Here is a 15,904-nt window from a genome sequence, read left to right as displayed (position 1 = left end):
CCAAGTTTGCAGGGCTCTGGCAAAGCTGTGGTGAATCCCCCATGGTGTCAGTTTAAAGCACACTAATGTTTTACTGGAAACTTTACTTGAAAATAAAATTCCAATAACACAGGTGAGACACAAGCCTTGCTTTAAGGCCAGCAAATCAATGTGTGACATTCTGTATAGTGGACAGTTAGAGACAAAGTCACAGTTCAAAGGAAAGCTGAACACTGGGGACTTGTCCCTATGTTGGACCTGTAGCTTGGCTTGGGGGCCCACCACAGCTAAGGGACCTGCGTTCTGCTCTCCAGGCCACTGTGCCTCAACAGTCTCAAGTCAACATGAGGGGATAATGGCTTTCCTAGAGTAGGTCCTCTGGAGGTAGACAGCTAAGGCCTCAAGTTCCATAGAGAGCACAGGCCTTTCTAAAGGCTCCTGCTGGCCAGACTACAGCACACTCTGGACGGCTCTGGAAGTAAAAAGGCCCCTGGTTTTTTTTTCTATATTGCTTTTAAGCACTGGGCACAGGGAAACAGCAGGCTGTGAAGTTCCTAGTGCCAGGCTCACGGAAATGGAGGCATTTAAGTCTGAGAACTGGCAAGGCAGAAGAGTGGCTACCTGTTTCCAGCTGGCTGGCCATTGGGAGGTCCATGCATCCATGCCTGCCAAGAGCAAAGACTATAGAGATGTGATCTGTGTCCCAAGGAGCCTGAGGACTCCTGAGGAACAGGGGCTCAGTCATCAGCCACGATGGAGAGGGCTCGGAGCTCACTTAGTTTGGCCTCGTTTTCCCGCTCTCGCTGCTCATCTGAGTGGCCTGGCTGGTCAAGCTGCTGGGTCAGGTCTCCAAAGATCTTATGCATTTCTGAGTAGTACACCACCTGGGTAGGAGGCAAGAGTTGTTGGCAAGAACTGGACTCTGGTTCCACACAGCACCCACTCAGCAAAGCAGCCAAGAGGTACAAGCAGGGCCTGGTTCTGGGTCTATGGGCAGCTTCTGGCTGAAGGGGGTAGGAGAGTTCTCACCTACTCCATCACCACCTTCCAGAAGTCTCACCCTGTCACCCAGCAGCCAAGGGATGGGTGGAACCACAGCTGAGGGTTTTGGGAATGTCTACTCAAGAGAAAGATTAAGGCCTCAGTAGTAGGGAGTCAATAGTTCCATGGGGGTTGGGTTTGTGGTGAAGGAAGTGCTGTCCTTTAAACCTCTGGCTCTCCCAAACAGTATGAGCTAGGCACTATGTATTTGAGAGTGCCAGGGAGTGGTACGTGGTCAAGGGCAGACCTGAGGTTTACTGCCTTTTCTGAGCTAGGAGAGGAGCCAGGGGCCTTTAGTTATGTAAAAAGAACATGGCAGACACAGGCTCCCCATTTTGAGAGCTGTCTCTAGGAGTCCAGTTAGGGGAGGTGACAGCTTCCCAGACTCCACCCCTTCCCATTTTTGCTCATTATCGCATCCAGGTTAAGCCGCCTAGATGAAAAGCACCATTGATGCTTAACAGCACCAGTGACGTGGTGAGAGTGTCGGGGTGAGAGGTGGGAGCTAGGTCTGAGAGCAAAGGGTTTTCTCCAGATGAGAGATGAAGAATTTTCCACAGAGGTCAGAGGCCACTTCTGCCTCAGTTTCCACTTTCTGACAAGATAGCACATACTCTTTGAAGTGTTCCACCTTCTTCAAGTACTTCAAGATTGTCTCTAGGAGTCTCCTTCCACTGGAGAAACTGGAAGACAGTGCCTGGGAGTGTGGCCGTGCAGTAAGGGCCAATGGGAAGTGGCATCCTAGGAAGTCTCTCCTAATCCCCCCAGCTGGGTTCCACTGGGCCAAGTATGGGGGGCCCCAATTCCTTTGCCTGGGCCAAACTGCCTGGTGAGTCACCAGGAATGCTCACTTCTCTAGTGACTAATAGCAGCAGCAGCCGGGTGAGGAGGAGGCTGGCACAGGGGCAGTGGTAAACAACCCTGGCTACCCTGCTGCTTAGTTACAGGGTACCCCAGAGTCTGGGCACCCTGGAGCTTCCTCTGAGGATCTGGGGGTGGGGATGGTGGTCACTGGAAGCAGAAGCAGGTGTCATGGCAAAAGAGGGCAGGCCAAGACCCCCCCCAATCCACTCCTCATCCAAATAGAGGGCGGAGCAGCTAAGGCAGCCCTCACCTGCAGAGACAATGGTAGCACCACCTCCCCCTTCCATTGTCTGTCTGGCTCCCTAGAGAGCACCACACTGAAAACATGGGTCATTAGCAAGACCAGGCTCTAGTCCAAACCTTGCCTGGGTTTCGTGATGTCAAGCATTCTACTCCATGGCTTGAGGTGTCACCCCATAATGAAGGCTGGGAAGTGGAAATCAGGCTTTACCCAGGGCACTTGTGACTATGAAAACAAGGAATGATGGCGTCCACTGGAGGGCACCAGAGGCGCAGGTAAGACAAGAAGCAGAGCAGGCAGAGCTTGGGGACAAGAAGCCTGAGCTTGGCGATCAATTAGTGTTGGAGTCCTGAGATGGAAGCCAGCCTAGCGCCTGTAACTAGTGAGGAGGCCCATGTGGAGAAGCCCTGCTCCTGGCTCTAATACCAGTGCTTCTTCCACCTTGCCAGTGGGAAGAACAATCCTAGCTAAAAACTGCCTAAAGATGAATGGGTAAGGGAGGGCAGGAGCTTCCCACTGTCTCAGTGGCAGGAGACCCTGGGCTCTTGGCCTGTGTTCTACCCTCTGATGCTACCCCCAGAGCAGCCTGCCATCCACCTGCCTTTCCACTAGGGGGCACATCATATCTAGTGGCCAGCATCTCAGCCTGTTCAGGACCCTCTCTAGGAAGCCCAAAGTTAGGGCTCCTGTGGTCTCAGGCTAATGGAAGTCTCCTGTTGGGTCCTCAGGCAGCAGCTCTACAGCCCTCCCAGCCACCTCTGAAAAAGACCCGCTCAGTTAAAGTGGTGGCTAAAGATGTAGCTTGTACTCTTGCTGCTTAAGCGTGGGAGGAAGACCTCAAGGGGTAAAGGATTAAACAAAAAGGAGCCCTGTCTACCACAGGGCTGGGATTAAGTGGATTGCCAGTGGAGGATACCCAGCAGAAATCCCCGCACACTATCAGTGCTGGGCCCCAGGGTTAACTGGGGCACCACATGGATTCTCACAGTGCCCAAGGCAGGGAGGTGCAGCTGTCTCTGCAGAGCCTGGCTATGTCTAATGGGGACTGGGTTCCTACAAAGATGATTTCCCAACAGGAGAGCCTTGCCTCACCTGTGCCCGCACCAGGGACTCAAAGCTGGGCTGGAAATAGTCAAGTCGGCTGCCGTAGAACCGTGGCATTTCATCCAGCAGCTGTTTGTTCTTGGCCTCAAAGTCTTCCCGTACAGGCCGCAGCTCCTCTCGGGCCTGGGGAACAAGACCCTGGAGTCAGGGCTGTGGGAGGAAGGGTGCGGGTGGGAATAGCTAGTGTCCTGGTTCCGCTGGTCCTGGAAGGAGGTTCTCGTGGCAATGGTGGTTCTGTTTCCCCTGTTGCTTCTGGTGCTCCCCCGACCCTCCCTTCCCCCTCTGCACCTGGTGGAGCTTGGCCAGCACTGGGCCAGTCTTCTCTTTTTCCTCGTACTTCTCCACTTTGGCCTGCAGCCTCCTGTAGTCTTGCAAGGCCTGCTCCCGCCGTTTCACTGCCATGTTGAGGCTTGGGAATACGCTGCCAAACCTGTTGGGCACAGCCTGGTTGGAAACAGGCTTGTCATGTGGGGGTGTACCTGACAGTCACCGCTTACTCAGAAACATGTACAACACACCTACTATGTGCCAGCTCCATAATGCTCCGAAGCTCTGGGACTTGGGCTGGTAGGATGATATGGGGGACAGCGGACAGGACTGGTGGCGTGAATGAGAGTGCTCCTGGTCCTGCTGCTGTCTCCCCACACACCCTGAACCTCACCACAGAGAACAGCAGGCTGGGATCCTCCTGTGTACGATAAAAACCAAACCGAAACAAACAGGGGAAACCGGGGCTACAACTAAGTAGTGATAGTCCAGAAAGGACCATGGGCGTCGAAGTGCCAGCAACAATTCTACCACATGACAGCGATAAAAAAGAATGAGCTCCTGGGTAAGGGTTCCTTCCCACTGTGGGGAAACGCAAGTGCTATGGTTCTCCCGCAGGAAAAAAAAAAAAAAAAGGGAAAAACCACATTTCAGAAAGATGGTCTTAGCCCCGCCTATCCAACATGACTAAAGAGTATGGCATGGGGGGCTGGAGAGATGGCTCAGAGGTTAAGAGCACTGGCTGCTCTTCCAAAGGTCCTGAGTTCAGTTCCCAGCAACCACATGGTGGCTCACAGCCATCTAAAATGAGATCTGGTGCCCTCTTCTGGCATGCAGGAATACATGTAGGCAGGACATTGTATACATAAAAAAAAAAAAAAAAAAAAAAAAAAAAGAGTATGGCATGGCTACTCGGGGGACTGGCCATTCAGAGAAGGCTGTATTTGAAATGTTTTGGCATTCAAGTGTAACTATCATCACTAAGGCCACCTTTCCCCTAACAAAGGGCCCATTGTATCTTGGACAGGCCCAGCAGAGAGCCACTTTTGGGGGCCCAGACAAGAGTCAACCTTCTTCTTGACAAAGATGAGATAGAGGTGAGGTGAGGCAGCCCTGCAAGCAGGTCTCTAGGACGTGAGAAAATGGAGTAACTCTCCTGGCACAGAGACTGGAGGGGCTGTGGCTGCCCTTGGTGCTGTGCAGGGCTTTCCTAGCACACACTACAGGATGCCCACTGTGCCAGCCAGGAACGCTGACAGCCTGGTAAGACATGGACAAGCAACCAAGGGAGTCAATGCCTCTGGTCACTCAGAGACATGGCTGGTGACCTGGGACCAAAAGAGTTAGCTTGTCCAGGAGGAGCCCAGAGAGGGTGACAAAGCAAGCACACACTTCAGGGGGATGAGGATCTTTTCACTGGGAGCCCAGGTCAGTGGGTGAGGCCAGCCTTTCACATGCGCCAGAGCTGGGAGAGCATCTGAATGCTCAGGTTTTCTTCAGTAGGTTCAGACCCCACAGGAGACACTATTTCCAACCTCTGCTTCTCATAGGACATGATCATAAATTCAGTACTCAAAAGCCTCAACAAGTCAGAGACACACAGATGGGTGATGGATACTCCTGCTAGAGAAGAGAGAATATAAACCTGGCCAAGAATCAGGTGCAAAATGTATACAGTCGATGTGGGCATCAGGCACCAGCAGGTCACACTGGGAGGAGCCAGTCACATTGCCTATGTCAAGGCAGCTGTGCCTAGTGATTCAGCTGCTCTGGAGCCTGTCTCCCTTCCTTGGCAGCTGAACACTGTGTGGCTCAAGGGAACAGGTGCCTGGGTCTGAGAACTTACCACCCTGCCCCTCCCTCTCTCCCAAGGGGACAAAGGGCCCCGTAGCCTGATCCTGCTGTCAGAAGCAGCCTACAGTTAGAGTGGCCCCAAGCAGGGCCAGGGTCAGAGACAGGGTAAGAATGAGAGACAGGCAGGAGGCAGAAGTGGAATACTTTCCTGTCCAGGTCGTACACTCTCCCCTTTGCTCCCTATGGGGGAGAGGGAGAGGTGGCATCACGAGGAACAGTGTGTGAAGGGTGTCCTGCAGGTGCCAGATAGCTGCGGTGCAATGTTAACTGCACCAGTGTGCACCAATGTGCAGCCCGGAAACATGCTAGTCTCAGCAGAACCTTAGCCATGGTCCTAGCCCCTTCCCCTGGTTGTCATCTTCAAGGCCAAGTCACACCCACCAGGAATACCAAGACTAATAATGTTATGACCTGGGCAGCTCATGAAAAAACACAGCAAGTGTAGGTGAAAGTGCAGAGCTGAGAAATGGCGGCTGTCACAGACCAGGGGTGATAGCCCTGGGTGTGAGGTGTCTACCCAGCATGGGTTCTTCCTCAACAGCGTGCAGGAATCAAGGCCACCACCTTCAGCAGGTGGCACTGGTTCTGCTGCCCCTGCTAGTGGCTCCTGACTCTTTGGGGACTCACAGGCCTTCCTCGGATCTTGTCTCCTACTTCAAACAGACTTGACTGAGATTTGAGCTTGGTTAGTAGCTCAGGCAGCTGTACATGAATCACTAACAAAGGGAAATCTGGGTAGCTTTGGACTTGGGACTGGAAGCCCCTGAGATAAGGGACAGCTGCCAGGTTCTTTTCATCGGAGGGGGCTGTTAATGTCGCTCATAGGAAGAGTGTCTATCCTACGGTGATGGAAGAAAGAATTCTTGCTCACTGTCCCACCAAGCTCCACTTTCTTATTTTCTACTTCTCAGCTATGAACAGATCTTGCCTGATAGCGCATCTGATAGCAGAATCCGCTCTAGATGTGGACTAACTTCTGCTGGTGTAGAAGGTGAAGACAGGTACAGGCTGGGCCCCTGTGTCTGGATCTTTCCCAGGCTCTTATTGACCCCTGGCAAGGATGATACACGGGCCCAGCTCTACTCAAGGCACAAGCTTCCATTTTCTACTGTCTGCTCCAAAGACACATGGCAGAAAGTTAGATCCTCTGCTAGTCTCAGCTGCCCCTCAATAAATCAGTGGTAAGAGATGGGCCATGCTCTGTTCCCTGGCCCTGCTCAAACCATATATTCTCACGTACACTTAGTTCATTTAGCCCTGCATCTAGGTACCAAGTCAACCATGCCAAGGAATCAGTTTGTCGGCTTTCTTTCCACAAGGAAACAGACTTAGGTCAGTGGGAGTGGCTGGGACACTGCTCTTGCTCAATACGGCAGCATACACACCTGGACCCACTCCCGAGTTCCCAGTCTGTAAGTACTGAGGTCTGACTCACACTGATTTTCAAAGATGGGAGGTGGATCTAGGTCTACACCAGGGTTTCAGGGAGCTCAGCCTAGGAGGTACCCCTTTCTTTACTGGCATAGGGTTGAACACCAAGCTCGCTCCCCGGGGAGGTAAAGCGTGGGGTGAAGAGAGAGTAGGGAGGGAAAGAGGCCGGCTGGGAGGTGGGCTGGGAGCAGCCGGCCTGGTGGGGAATGCCTGCCATTCCTCATCTGTGCCCACACAGCCGGGATCTTCCACCCACCAGGAAAGGGAAATTGAAAGCATCCCCATCCGACATGTGAACGAACCAGGGACTGGGGGATTAGAGACCGAGCCCCCTTTGCGGAGGATACTGGGGGCGACAGGGTGGCCATGATCTTCATTAGAGGACAGGAAAGCTGCAGTTTCCTGTTTCCGGTGCTGGGGTCCCTGGGAGCTTCTCTTTTGGCACAGGGAAGCAAGTGGGGAGGAGGGAACGGGCAGTGGTGGTTTATGTGGTCATGGGGGATTGTGTGCTGGCCGTGGGCTGCAGAAGCCAGCCAGGCAGCCAGGCCTGAGGCTCACACAGAGGTCAGCGGATCCATGGCGGAGATGCTGGCCGCCCCCTCCACCACGCCCCCACCTTCCTGGCAGGTGGTGGGCTGCTAAAATGGTGGGAAGCAGCCGGGGGTTTCTCTCTACTTGGCTGCTGAAGCCAGGAATCCGATTTCAATGCCGCCTCGTCGGTTGTGAAATCGAGAAGGTAGTCAACCCCCTAGTTCTCTGAACTGGCAGTCCTGCCACACTCTGCCAACTCTGGGTGCCTGCGGCTGCCTCTGGGGTCCCTGCATCTCTGGTACACCAGAGTTCTCTGTATACAGAGGCCCTTCCCTCTGAGATCCTTTCATCCAGCTCTGAGACCAGACCAAATGAACAGCTACTTCTGCACTCGGGCCCCCCACATAGGGTCTTCTAGTTTGGGGTTGAACCAAGAGGCTGGGGTGGTGGGCATGGGCCAGGCCTGGACTGTAGCAGCTGCAGGTGCTCTCAAGGTCCAGTGTTGGGAAGAAGCACTGGCAAGGCTAGGGGGCTTTTCCTAATCCCACCTCTGGACCCAAACAGGGAAGGAATAACTCAGCACTCCCCAACACACAAAGACCTTAGGATCAAAAACTGTTCTCTTCATCTCCCTCCAGCTTGATCTTGGCCTAATGATAATGAAGCAGAGGCTCATTGCCCAGCCCTGGCAAGGCAACTGCCAGGGACCACCACGGAAGAGGTAATAAAGTGCAGCTGCTGGCGCAGAGCGGGAGCCTTTCTAGGTCAGAGCAGGCTGGGAGAGGCCGGGAGAGAGGAAGCACTCAGGAGCTTCAAGGCAAGACTTGGGCCAGCCTCCTCCCCTGGGGACCCACAGGACAAGCCTGTCTGATCCTTGACCAGGGCCTGCAGGACCAAAAATGAGCCTCACAGAATTCCTTGCTCTCACAGGTCATGAGTGAGGGGACCTTCCCAAGCAGGATGTGGCGGCTGCCGCTGCTGCTGCTGCACCCTTCCCCATGTGCGGCCACCCCCACGTTTCTAAGGCACAGTGCTGCAGGCAGCTGCATCCCAGGCCGGCTGTGAGATGAAAGGCCTTGCTCATGTCTGTTGAGTGCTGGCCAGGATCTCTGCTAGTTGAAATCAGCCAGCATTGGGTCTCATGGGGGCCCAACTAGAGGCAAAGGGGAAGGGGCCAAACGACCACCAGGGCAGTGTCTGGCACCATGGAAATTAGCAGCTCCCTTCCCCTACAGACTACGATTAGGCAGTGTTGGTGCCCTGGAGCAACCAGGAGCCCCAACTATGGGACAGGCTCCATGGCTGGTGTCCCTGTTGTTCCTTGTCATGGGAAGCTTGGGGACATGCTGCTAGGCATGCTCCTTGGTTTCCATGTAGCTAGCTGATCTGCTGTCCCCACAAGTGCCCCGAGGCCCGTTTCCTTGGATGACCTTACTTACTTTTTCAGGGGTTCAATCACCGTCTTTTGGATCTGGTTCACCTGTCAAAAGAAAATTTCAATGGCATCCAAACTGTGGGGGTTCAGTCTCTGCCTAAAAGAGGAGGTCCCAGGTTCCTCAGAAACCAGAATCCAGAGAGCTAGTCAAGACAGAATGGGGTAGGACTGGCAGCACAGGATCCATATTCTGCTGCCAAAGGAGGTAAAGAGGCTAACCAGGAAACCTAAGGACCATAGCTAGGGCTGGGTCTGGTCTTAGGTTAGGCTTTTCATTTCAGTTGCTGCTGGTACAGGTTTGTAATGGCTTTGCTCAGTGTGGAGGGGCGGGTGGGCAGAGCTGCCCTGCGGAGCATAGCTGTTTTAGCACTTCCTGACTTCACTGTGATTCCTCAGTGACGTGCCTCACAGGAGACGGGGGCAGCTGAGCAGCCCAGTTTGGGGAGAGCTGGGCTTGGGGCTCACAGGCCTTAGAAGGCTAAAGCTCCAGTACTACTTACAACCTATGGACACTGCATCTAGCTTGGCCTAAGGGGAACGGGGTGGGCATGGGCCACTGGCAGCAAGACCTGGTCACCTTCTCCTGGTTGAAGGCATCCATCCGCTTCATGGCTGTGTCCAGGGCTGTCACCATGTTCAGAAAGTCCTGGTCCTGCTCACACAGGGGATTGGAGAGTAGGTCCAGGGATATCTTCACAGCAGACTTGGACATGGCTGTAAAGAGGTTAAAAACTGTGAGTACCCAGATGGACAGGGTTCAAGGTCTCCTTAGTGTTCCTTGAGAACCTCCGCCTATGCCATAGCTACTAGAATGAGGTTCCAAAAAGCCACTTGACAGGGCCCTTAGTGTTTCTCAAAACTCTTAGCCATGTACTACTGTATCACTGGCAAAACTCCTAGGTTGTTCTAGGACCAAGCAGATGGGAAGTTGTTTGACACATTTCTGCTCTAAAGATGCTAATTCAATAATCCTAAGATACAAGAACCTGTACTGTAAGTGGGCTGCCTGGCCACTTGGACTCTCTATATACACTAGGGCTGGCCCACTTATCACAACTGGACAGGGGGTGAATACTGGACAGGAGGTGCTGTAGGCTGTTTGGAAGTCAGCATCAAAGAGGGTGGAGACCTGTTGGTAGCTTTGAGGCTCTTGATCTAGGCTCATTTGTAGCTCTCCATTATTTACACATGAAACTGTAGGGTTGAGGGCCTAGAGAAGGACCTGGCTCAACACTGGAAACACTCTTGCTGAGTATCAGAGCAGAAGACAAATTTTGCACATGATCTTGGCCACAAGGCTGAGAAGCAATGGAAGACAGGTGTTTCTGTTATTGTTGTTTTAAACTACACGGTGCACAGGCTGGCCTCACTGTAGAGCCCAGATGAACCTGCAATCTGCAGTGCTCTTCTGTCTCAGGCTCCTCAGTGGTGGGATTATAGGCATGCACTATCATACTTGGCCAGACTTTATTTTGTTTATTATTACTTGAGTGCCACAGCATTTAAGAAGCTATTGATTTTAAGGCACAATGTTACTGTATAAATCACTGAGAAGAAAAAAAAATGCTGACCATCAAACCACCGTATTAGCAAGTGTTACAACAGCTGAGGTTTCAAAGGTAATAAATTGAAAACATGTTTTAGAATGGATGAAAGGAGACCCATCGCCCAGCAGATTACAGGTGGGACCTTCCTTGCCATACCATGAGTAGAACAGACAGCCCATGCCAAGTGCCAGGTCCTCAATGCGGACCTTATCTTTCCAATGTGGGAGAGAAGCCCAGGCCCCACCAGAGGTCACCATCATGACCCCGGTCCTTTCTTAAGAGGCAGTGCCTACTGGGCTGCTCAGACTGCCATGGAGGCTATTAGGGGGTTATAGTCACCAAGCGAAGACAGCCAACTCTCTCTCTCTGTGTGACACTGGGAAAGTAAACTTGCCAGAAATGAAACAATGGAGGAAGAAACACTTATGAAATGACCACAAACAGCACAGTCAAAAGATAATAAAAATCTGCACAGAACTGCAAACATGTCTGAAAATGTCTTCTATTATTCTTTTCCCAGTATTTGATGAAAAAAAAAATCTCAACAGTCACTGGGTAGTGGAAGGCTTTCTTCCCACCTATTTTCCCACCTTTCCTCTCCTAATACTCTCATATTCTCAGGCTTCTGCTTACTGAAAGCACATGAAGCCAAGGTGCTGCATTTGCTTGAGCCACTTCCTTGGATACAACCAGGTCTGAAGAGCAATGCGTCACACCCATTTTGGATCCCTGCCCCGGGTCACAGCCTTTCTGCCCCATGGTAGTGGGTCCATGGCCCATAGAGCCTAGCCCCTGGGACTGGCAGACTTTGAAACTTGGGGAAAATAAGGATCTTGGACATCCTCTTGTGTTTCTGAGGTTCCATCTGGATGAAGCCCTAACAATTCAGAAACGGATCACTCTGAAAACTCCTGCAGTCACGTCATTTTACTGAATGGAAGATTCTCCTTTCAAAGCATCAGCAAGGAGTTTAGAGCCTGTCCTGGGAACCTGGGATAATCTGAGATAAGAAAAGATATCATTCACTCTCTTAGGATTTATTCATTTATTATCACAGTGTTCTCCCTGCATGCAATCCCATTATAGATGGTCATGAGCCACCATGTGGTTGCTGGGAATTGAACTCAGGGTGTCTGGGAGAGCAACCAGTGCTCATAACCTCTGAGCCATCTCTCCAGCCCTTCTCAGTACATACTTAATGCTACTGTACCGGTGTCACAATGTGTCACAGAAACATTTCCAGGCCTTGTTCTGGGCCTTAGAATTCTAAGGTCAGGCCTGGCATCCCATGATATCACCAGCCCACTAGCGACCCTGCTGTTAACCATGAGCCAGACCCAGAATGCAGAACATGTGTGTTAGAGGAAGCTGCCCTTCAGAATGGTGCTCTGCTCCTCACTCTGGAGCCAATGATCCTAGGCTTCAAGAGTGACCCCTTAGTCCCAACTTTACTGTTGGACAACAGACTTTCTGCAGCCAAGGTGTCTGCCTCATGGACTCCCTGGTTCTGGTGTCTCACTATGAAAATAAAACCCCATACTCCATCTCTACTCGGATACCACAGCTGTCTGGGAAGCAGGTCCCAGTGACTCCGTGCTGCAATGGAGTAGGGACTTCCATGTAACAGACCAGCTTCCAAACCGACAGAGGAGGAGCCAGAAGTGAGGAGGGAGTCAGGGTCTGACCAGGCTACATCTTTGGTGTTGGCAGGGAAGCTCTAGGGCACAGAATATGGGGCTGGCCTTCTGAGCACTGTAGGCGGTTCTTTTGGGGCTTTGGCAGCAGCAGTTCACTGGAAAAGAGAGATGGTGGGTTGCCCTGGTCACACCTGTCTCTCTCAAGACCCTATTATTAAGTGGCATGAAGAGAGAAGCTGCCGAGGTCCATTTGGCAGGAGCCTTGCCGTGGCTACCTCTGCTGTGGATGTTGTTGGCAGGACTGTTGCTCTCAATAGACAGATGCTGGTGACCATGTAGCTCTCGGGGTTTTATACCAACACACAACTTCACCATCACAGCAAGCCAAAGGCTGAGGACCAGCAATATGGCTGCTTCCCAGACAAGGCACAGCTTAGTGCCAGTGTTGGGTTTGACCCTGTTAAGCCAGAGCTTGGTGGGGACAGTAACAGGTATGTTCTCATCTGTTTTCTGTCGCTTGTGACACTGCCTCTTGGTACTGCCTGACCTGAGCTGCCTCAGTCACTGGGCCCCTTGGCCTCCTTCTTGAACAAGTCTCTTCAGCCCACAGCCCTCCCGAGTCCTGGCTGTTTGCTGGCACCTGCTGGTTCCTCACCACAGGCCCTTCTGTGCCCTCTGTAACGACAGAATGATCCTGAAGTTTTCCTGGCTCCACTTTTGCTGGCTCTCTGGCTCAGCTGCACAGCCCCTTCAGCTGCTGTTGCCATGGGAAAGCCATGCTGCCTGCCGACTTCTGCCAGGAAGGCAATGCTGCCTCTTTTCTCTGGCCCAGACCCTGAGGCAGAAAAGGCACTTGCAACAGAGGCTTCTGCTGGTTGTAGTGCTGTCCTAACAGGAACTGGGGGCATCTGTTTCCATGCCCAACTAAGCAGGGGAGTGGCAGGACCCTGTGGAAAGCGGTGATCTGGTCAGAGAGAATGACCCAGGTCTCTTCTTAGGGACAGTGCTTGGTGTTCTCTGAGCAGAGTGACTTCTGAGTTAGCCCTTGAGGGTCTGAGGAAATGGCATTCTATGCCTCCCGCTGCCTTGACAGACACAGGGCGGGGCCACTTACCCAGGTCGGCATCGGTGCTCTTTTTCATGTCCTTCTGCAGGCGCTTGGTTTGCTCTTCTAGCCTGAAAAGCAAGGAGCAGGTGGACATTCACCCTCACAGCACTAAGGCCTCACCTCCTCTCTGCCTTAGGTAAGGCCATCAGGGAGAGAACTCCTCTCTGTGCAACACCTGCCACAGACCACTCAGGCTCTGCAGGAGGCTGATCACCTAAAGCCTGTGCACTAATGACCTTCCTATAGCCCAGTCACCTGTCAGAGATGTCTTTGGTTCCTAGCTGTAAATGGACAAAGGGCACAAGAAAGGCTCCCTGACTGAGCCTGAGCTGGCCAGGAGGAGGCAGGGCAAGGGAGTGAGACCTGGCAAGGAACATGTGCCCCAGCTATCTCCCATCTTCCCCTTCTGGAGTTTGACACTCACTGCTGCAGTTTTCCATACTCCCTTTCAAAGTCTCTCTCCACCTGCAAGGAAAGAGATAGCTCAGTCAATGGGGCAATGACAACACGATGGAAAATATCCCCCAGCTTACTGAAACTCGCTCCACACCCTCCCCCCAGCCTGCAGCAGCAGCGCTGCCCAGTCCCTACACGCTCCAGCAGATCATTAACAACAGTGTCCCTGTGTTCCCAAACTAATGAAGTGTTTGACTTAGGGAGAAGGCCCCTCCTTCCAGAGGGGCCAACCAGGCCAGTTGGCAAGTCTCAGCGGATTGTGCCTCGGCCCTGTCGTTCCAGAATGAGGCAGTGGTTAGTGTCTTTTCCTCATCCTGACTCTGGTGGCGGTCAAGGGGACCTGACATGACTGGACCCCACCTGGGAGTCAGAGGCAAAACCAAGAAGAGGCGAGTCTGAAGTAGGAAGGGTCTGGTACGTGCTGGCTGTGAGGCCTGAGCAAGTTACTTCCCTTCTCAGCCAGTTTCTTCACAGGCCCTACTCATCTGCTGTGGTGCCTGGGTACACTGAGGAAGATATTATGTGGGACGTCAGGTGGGAGCTTGCTTTAGAATGAAGGGGCACCTGAGCCTTCAAGGTGTACACCTCCAGGGCTGTCCAACCTGTGGCCTGCCTGAAGGATAGCCAAGAATGTGGCTCAACACAAAATTGCCAGCTTACAAAATTTTGAGTTTTTTAGAATTAAAAAAAATTAGTGTATTATTACTGTCATTACTGTGTTTATGATTTACATGTGAAGGTAGGCATGGTGTATCCATGGAAGGCAGAGGACAACTTTCAAAAACTGGTTCTCCTTCTGCTGTGGGTCCTGGTGATCAGAGGCTGTCAAGCCTCACAGCAAGTGCTCTTACCTCCTGAGCTGTCCGTCAAGCTGGCCTGCACCTTTTTAGTGGGGGAGCAGTGACTTTATTGTGTGGTTCTTAAAGGGAGATCTGTAGATGACAATGCCTTGTTATAAGATCAACAGGGTGGACTAGCCTGGTTATTCCTCCAGCATGTGGTACAGGAAAGCAGCTGAGAACAATAAACACAGGCAGGTGAGAGATGAACTCTGACACCAACAGCTTTTAGTATCTCTGAGTGGAGTGGCTACACTTGGTCATCACTCTGGCCTCTGGAACTCACTTGCTCAAGGGAAGCTAACACATGGCCAGGTGCCCAACTCACAGTGGTGATTACAGAGTGTGTATCCATGTTCTTTTCCTGCTTGCTGAGTACTAGAGGGCCACAGCAGGCTGGAGAGGCAGTCAATGATGCAGAGAGCAGCAGCCGGAAGTACCTGGGAAATGGCAGCCACAGAAGCCCTGATGTGGCTGAGCATGGAGCCTCATGCTAGGCAATACCACTCTGCTATGGCCTTCATAACCAGAGGATGTGGCTGATAAGTGTCTTGTTTTTCTTCACGTTAGCATTTTATTTCCAAAAGGACAGAATGAAAACTAAGTATTTCTTAGCCAGACTTGAACTCTCCTGGAGACGCACCTAGGTGCTTGCTCTTCTGGGGTGGTGGGGGCTGAGCCCCCGTGCTGCTGCTTTTGGCTCCTAGCCTTCTCTTTTGCAATGCCTGAGTGTGGGATGTCAGGGAGCACCTGGTCTGCCCAGATGGGGACTGTTTGGACTTGTACAGAGGGGCCTTCGAGCTCCCAGCCAGGTGGGATTATTCCAGAGGAGGTAAAGCTCATAGTCTCATGCTGGGGTGGGCACATACTCCTTCTGTTGGATGCCACTCAAGGCCGCCTCATGGGAACTCAGAAACACCACCTCCCTGCCACCAGGGGCCATGGTGCAGGGCCCAGGTCTTTCTTCCCAGAAGACAGGACCACCTGGGGCAGGACCAGAATTCCAGGCCTTCAGATTATGGCTGATGGAATAAAGGGACACACTGAAGTCACATTCCAAGGTGCGTGTCTTCTGAGGGAAAGAACCAAGTGGAAAAGATCTGAACATTTTTTGAAGGCTTGATGCCTTTGCCAAGAGGCAGCTGGAGGCCGGTCAACAATGCAAGCATAAACACATGTGCGCGGACTGTCAGGGGAGCGGGCTGGGCCAGGCTGCTGAAGGTAGCACACGGAGAATCCAGCCCCAGATGGTGCTCCCTACATTCTCCTGGGCCCAGGCTACAAGGGCAATGCCTAGGCTAGCCTGCTCAGGGGGAGCTTGGCATTTGCTGAGTGAGTGAACAAGCCGAGCTAGTTCCAAACTCAAATTCCTGGTGAAGGGGAAAAGGAGGCCGAAGGCAGGGCTGGGGCTCTCCTGCCAGGGCAAAGGCGTGTCAGGTCAAAGTTAGTCGAGAAAGCATTCTGAGAGCTGCCACACAAGCATGTCCTGAATGGACAGCATCTCTCCTCCAGTGTGCCCCAGGGTTAAAGAGGATGAGAGAGGCCAAAGTCTGAAATCTACTTCTGCTGG

At 52.5% G+C, this 15,904-nt stretch overlaps 1 protein-coding gene across 1 annotated transcript in view; it reads right to left on the bottom strand.

Annotated features, from left to right (window-relative positions):
• Positions 1–68: 68 nt before the first annotated feature.
• Positions 69–15,904, bottom strand: part of Bin3 (bridging integrator 3) — a 38,082-nt gene continuing 22,246 nt past the window's right edge. Inside the window, exons 3-9 of the mRNA XM_021642424.2 lie at positions 13,464–13,504; positions 13,046–13,107; positions 9,325–9,461; positions 8,752–8,792; positions 3,518–3,659; positions 3,218–3,352; positions 69–863 (exon numbers count right to left, since the gene is read on the bottom strand). Of these exons, the coding sequence (XP_021498099.1) occupies positions 717–863; positions 3,218–3,352; positions 3,518–3,659; positions 8,752–8,792; positions 9,325–9,461; positions 13,046–13,107; positions 13,464–13,504 (705 nt within the window). The 3' untranslated portion in view covers positions 69–716. The remainder of the gene's footprint in view (positions 864–3,217; positions 3,353–3,517; positions 3,660–8,751; positions 8,793–9,324; positions 9,462–13,045; positions 13,108–13,463; positions 13,505–15,904) is intronic.

The sequence above is a fragment of the Meriones unguiculatus genome, chromosome 9 (genome assembly GCF_030254825.1).
Source record: "Meriones unguiculatus strain TT.TT164.6M chromosome 9, Bangor_MerUng_6.1, whole genome shotgun sequence".
NCBI classification, from domain to species: Eukaryota; Metazoa; Chordata; class Mammalia; order Rodentia; family Muridae; genus Meriones; species Meriones unguiculatus.
Note: the sequence above shows the minus strand (reverse complement) of the source record. Positions and strands in the feature narration are given on the sequence as shown.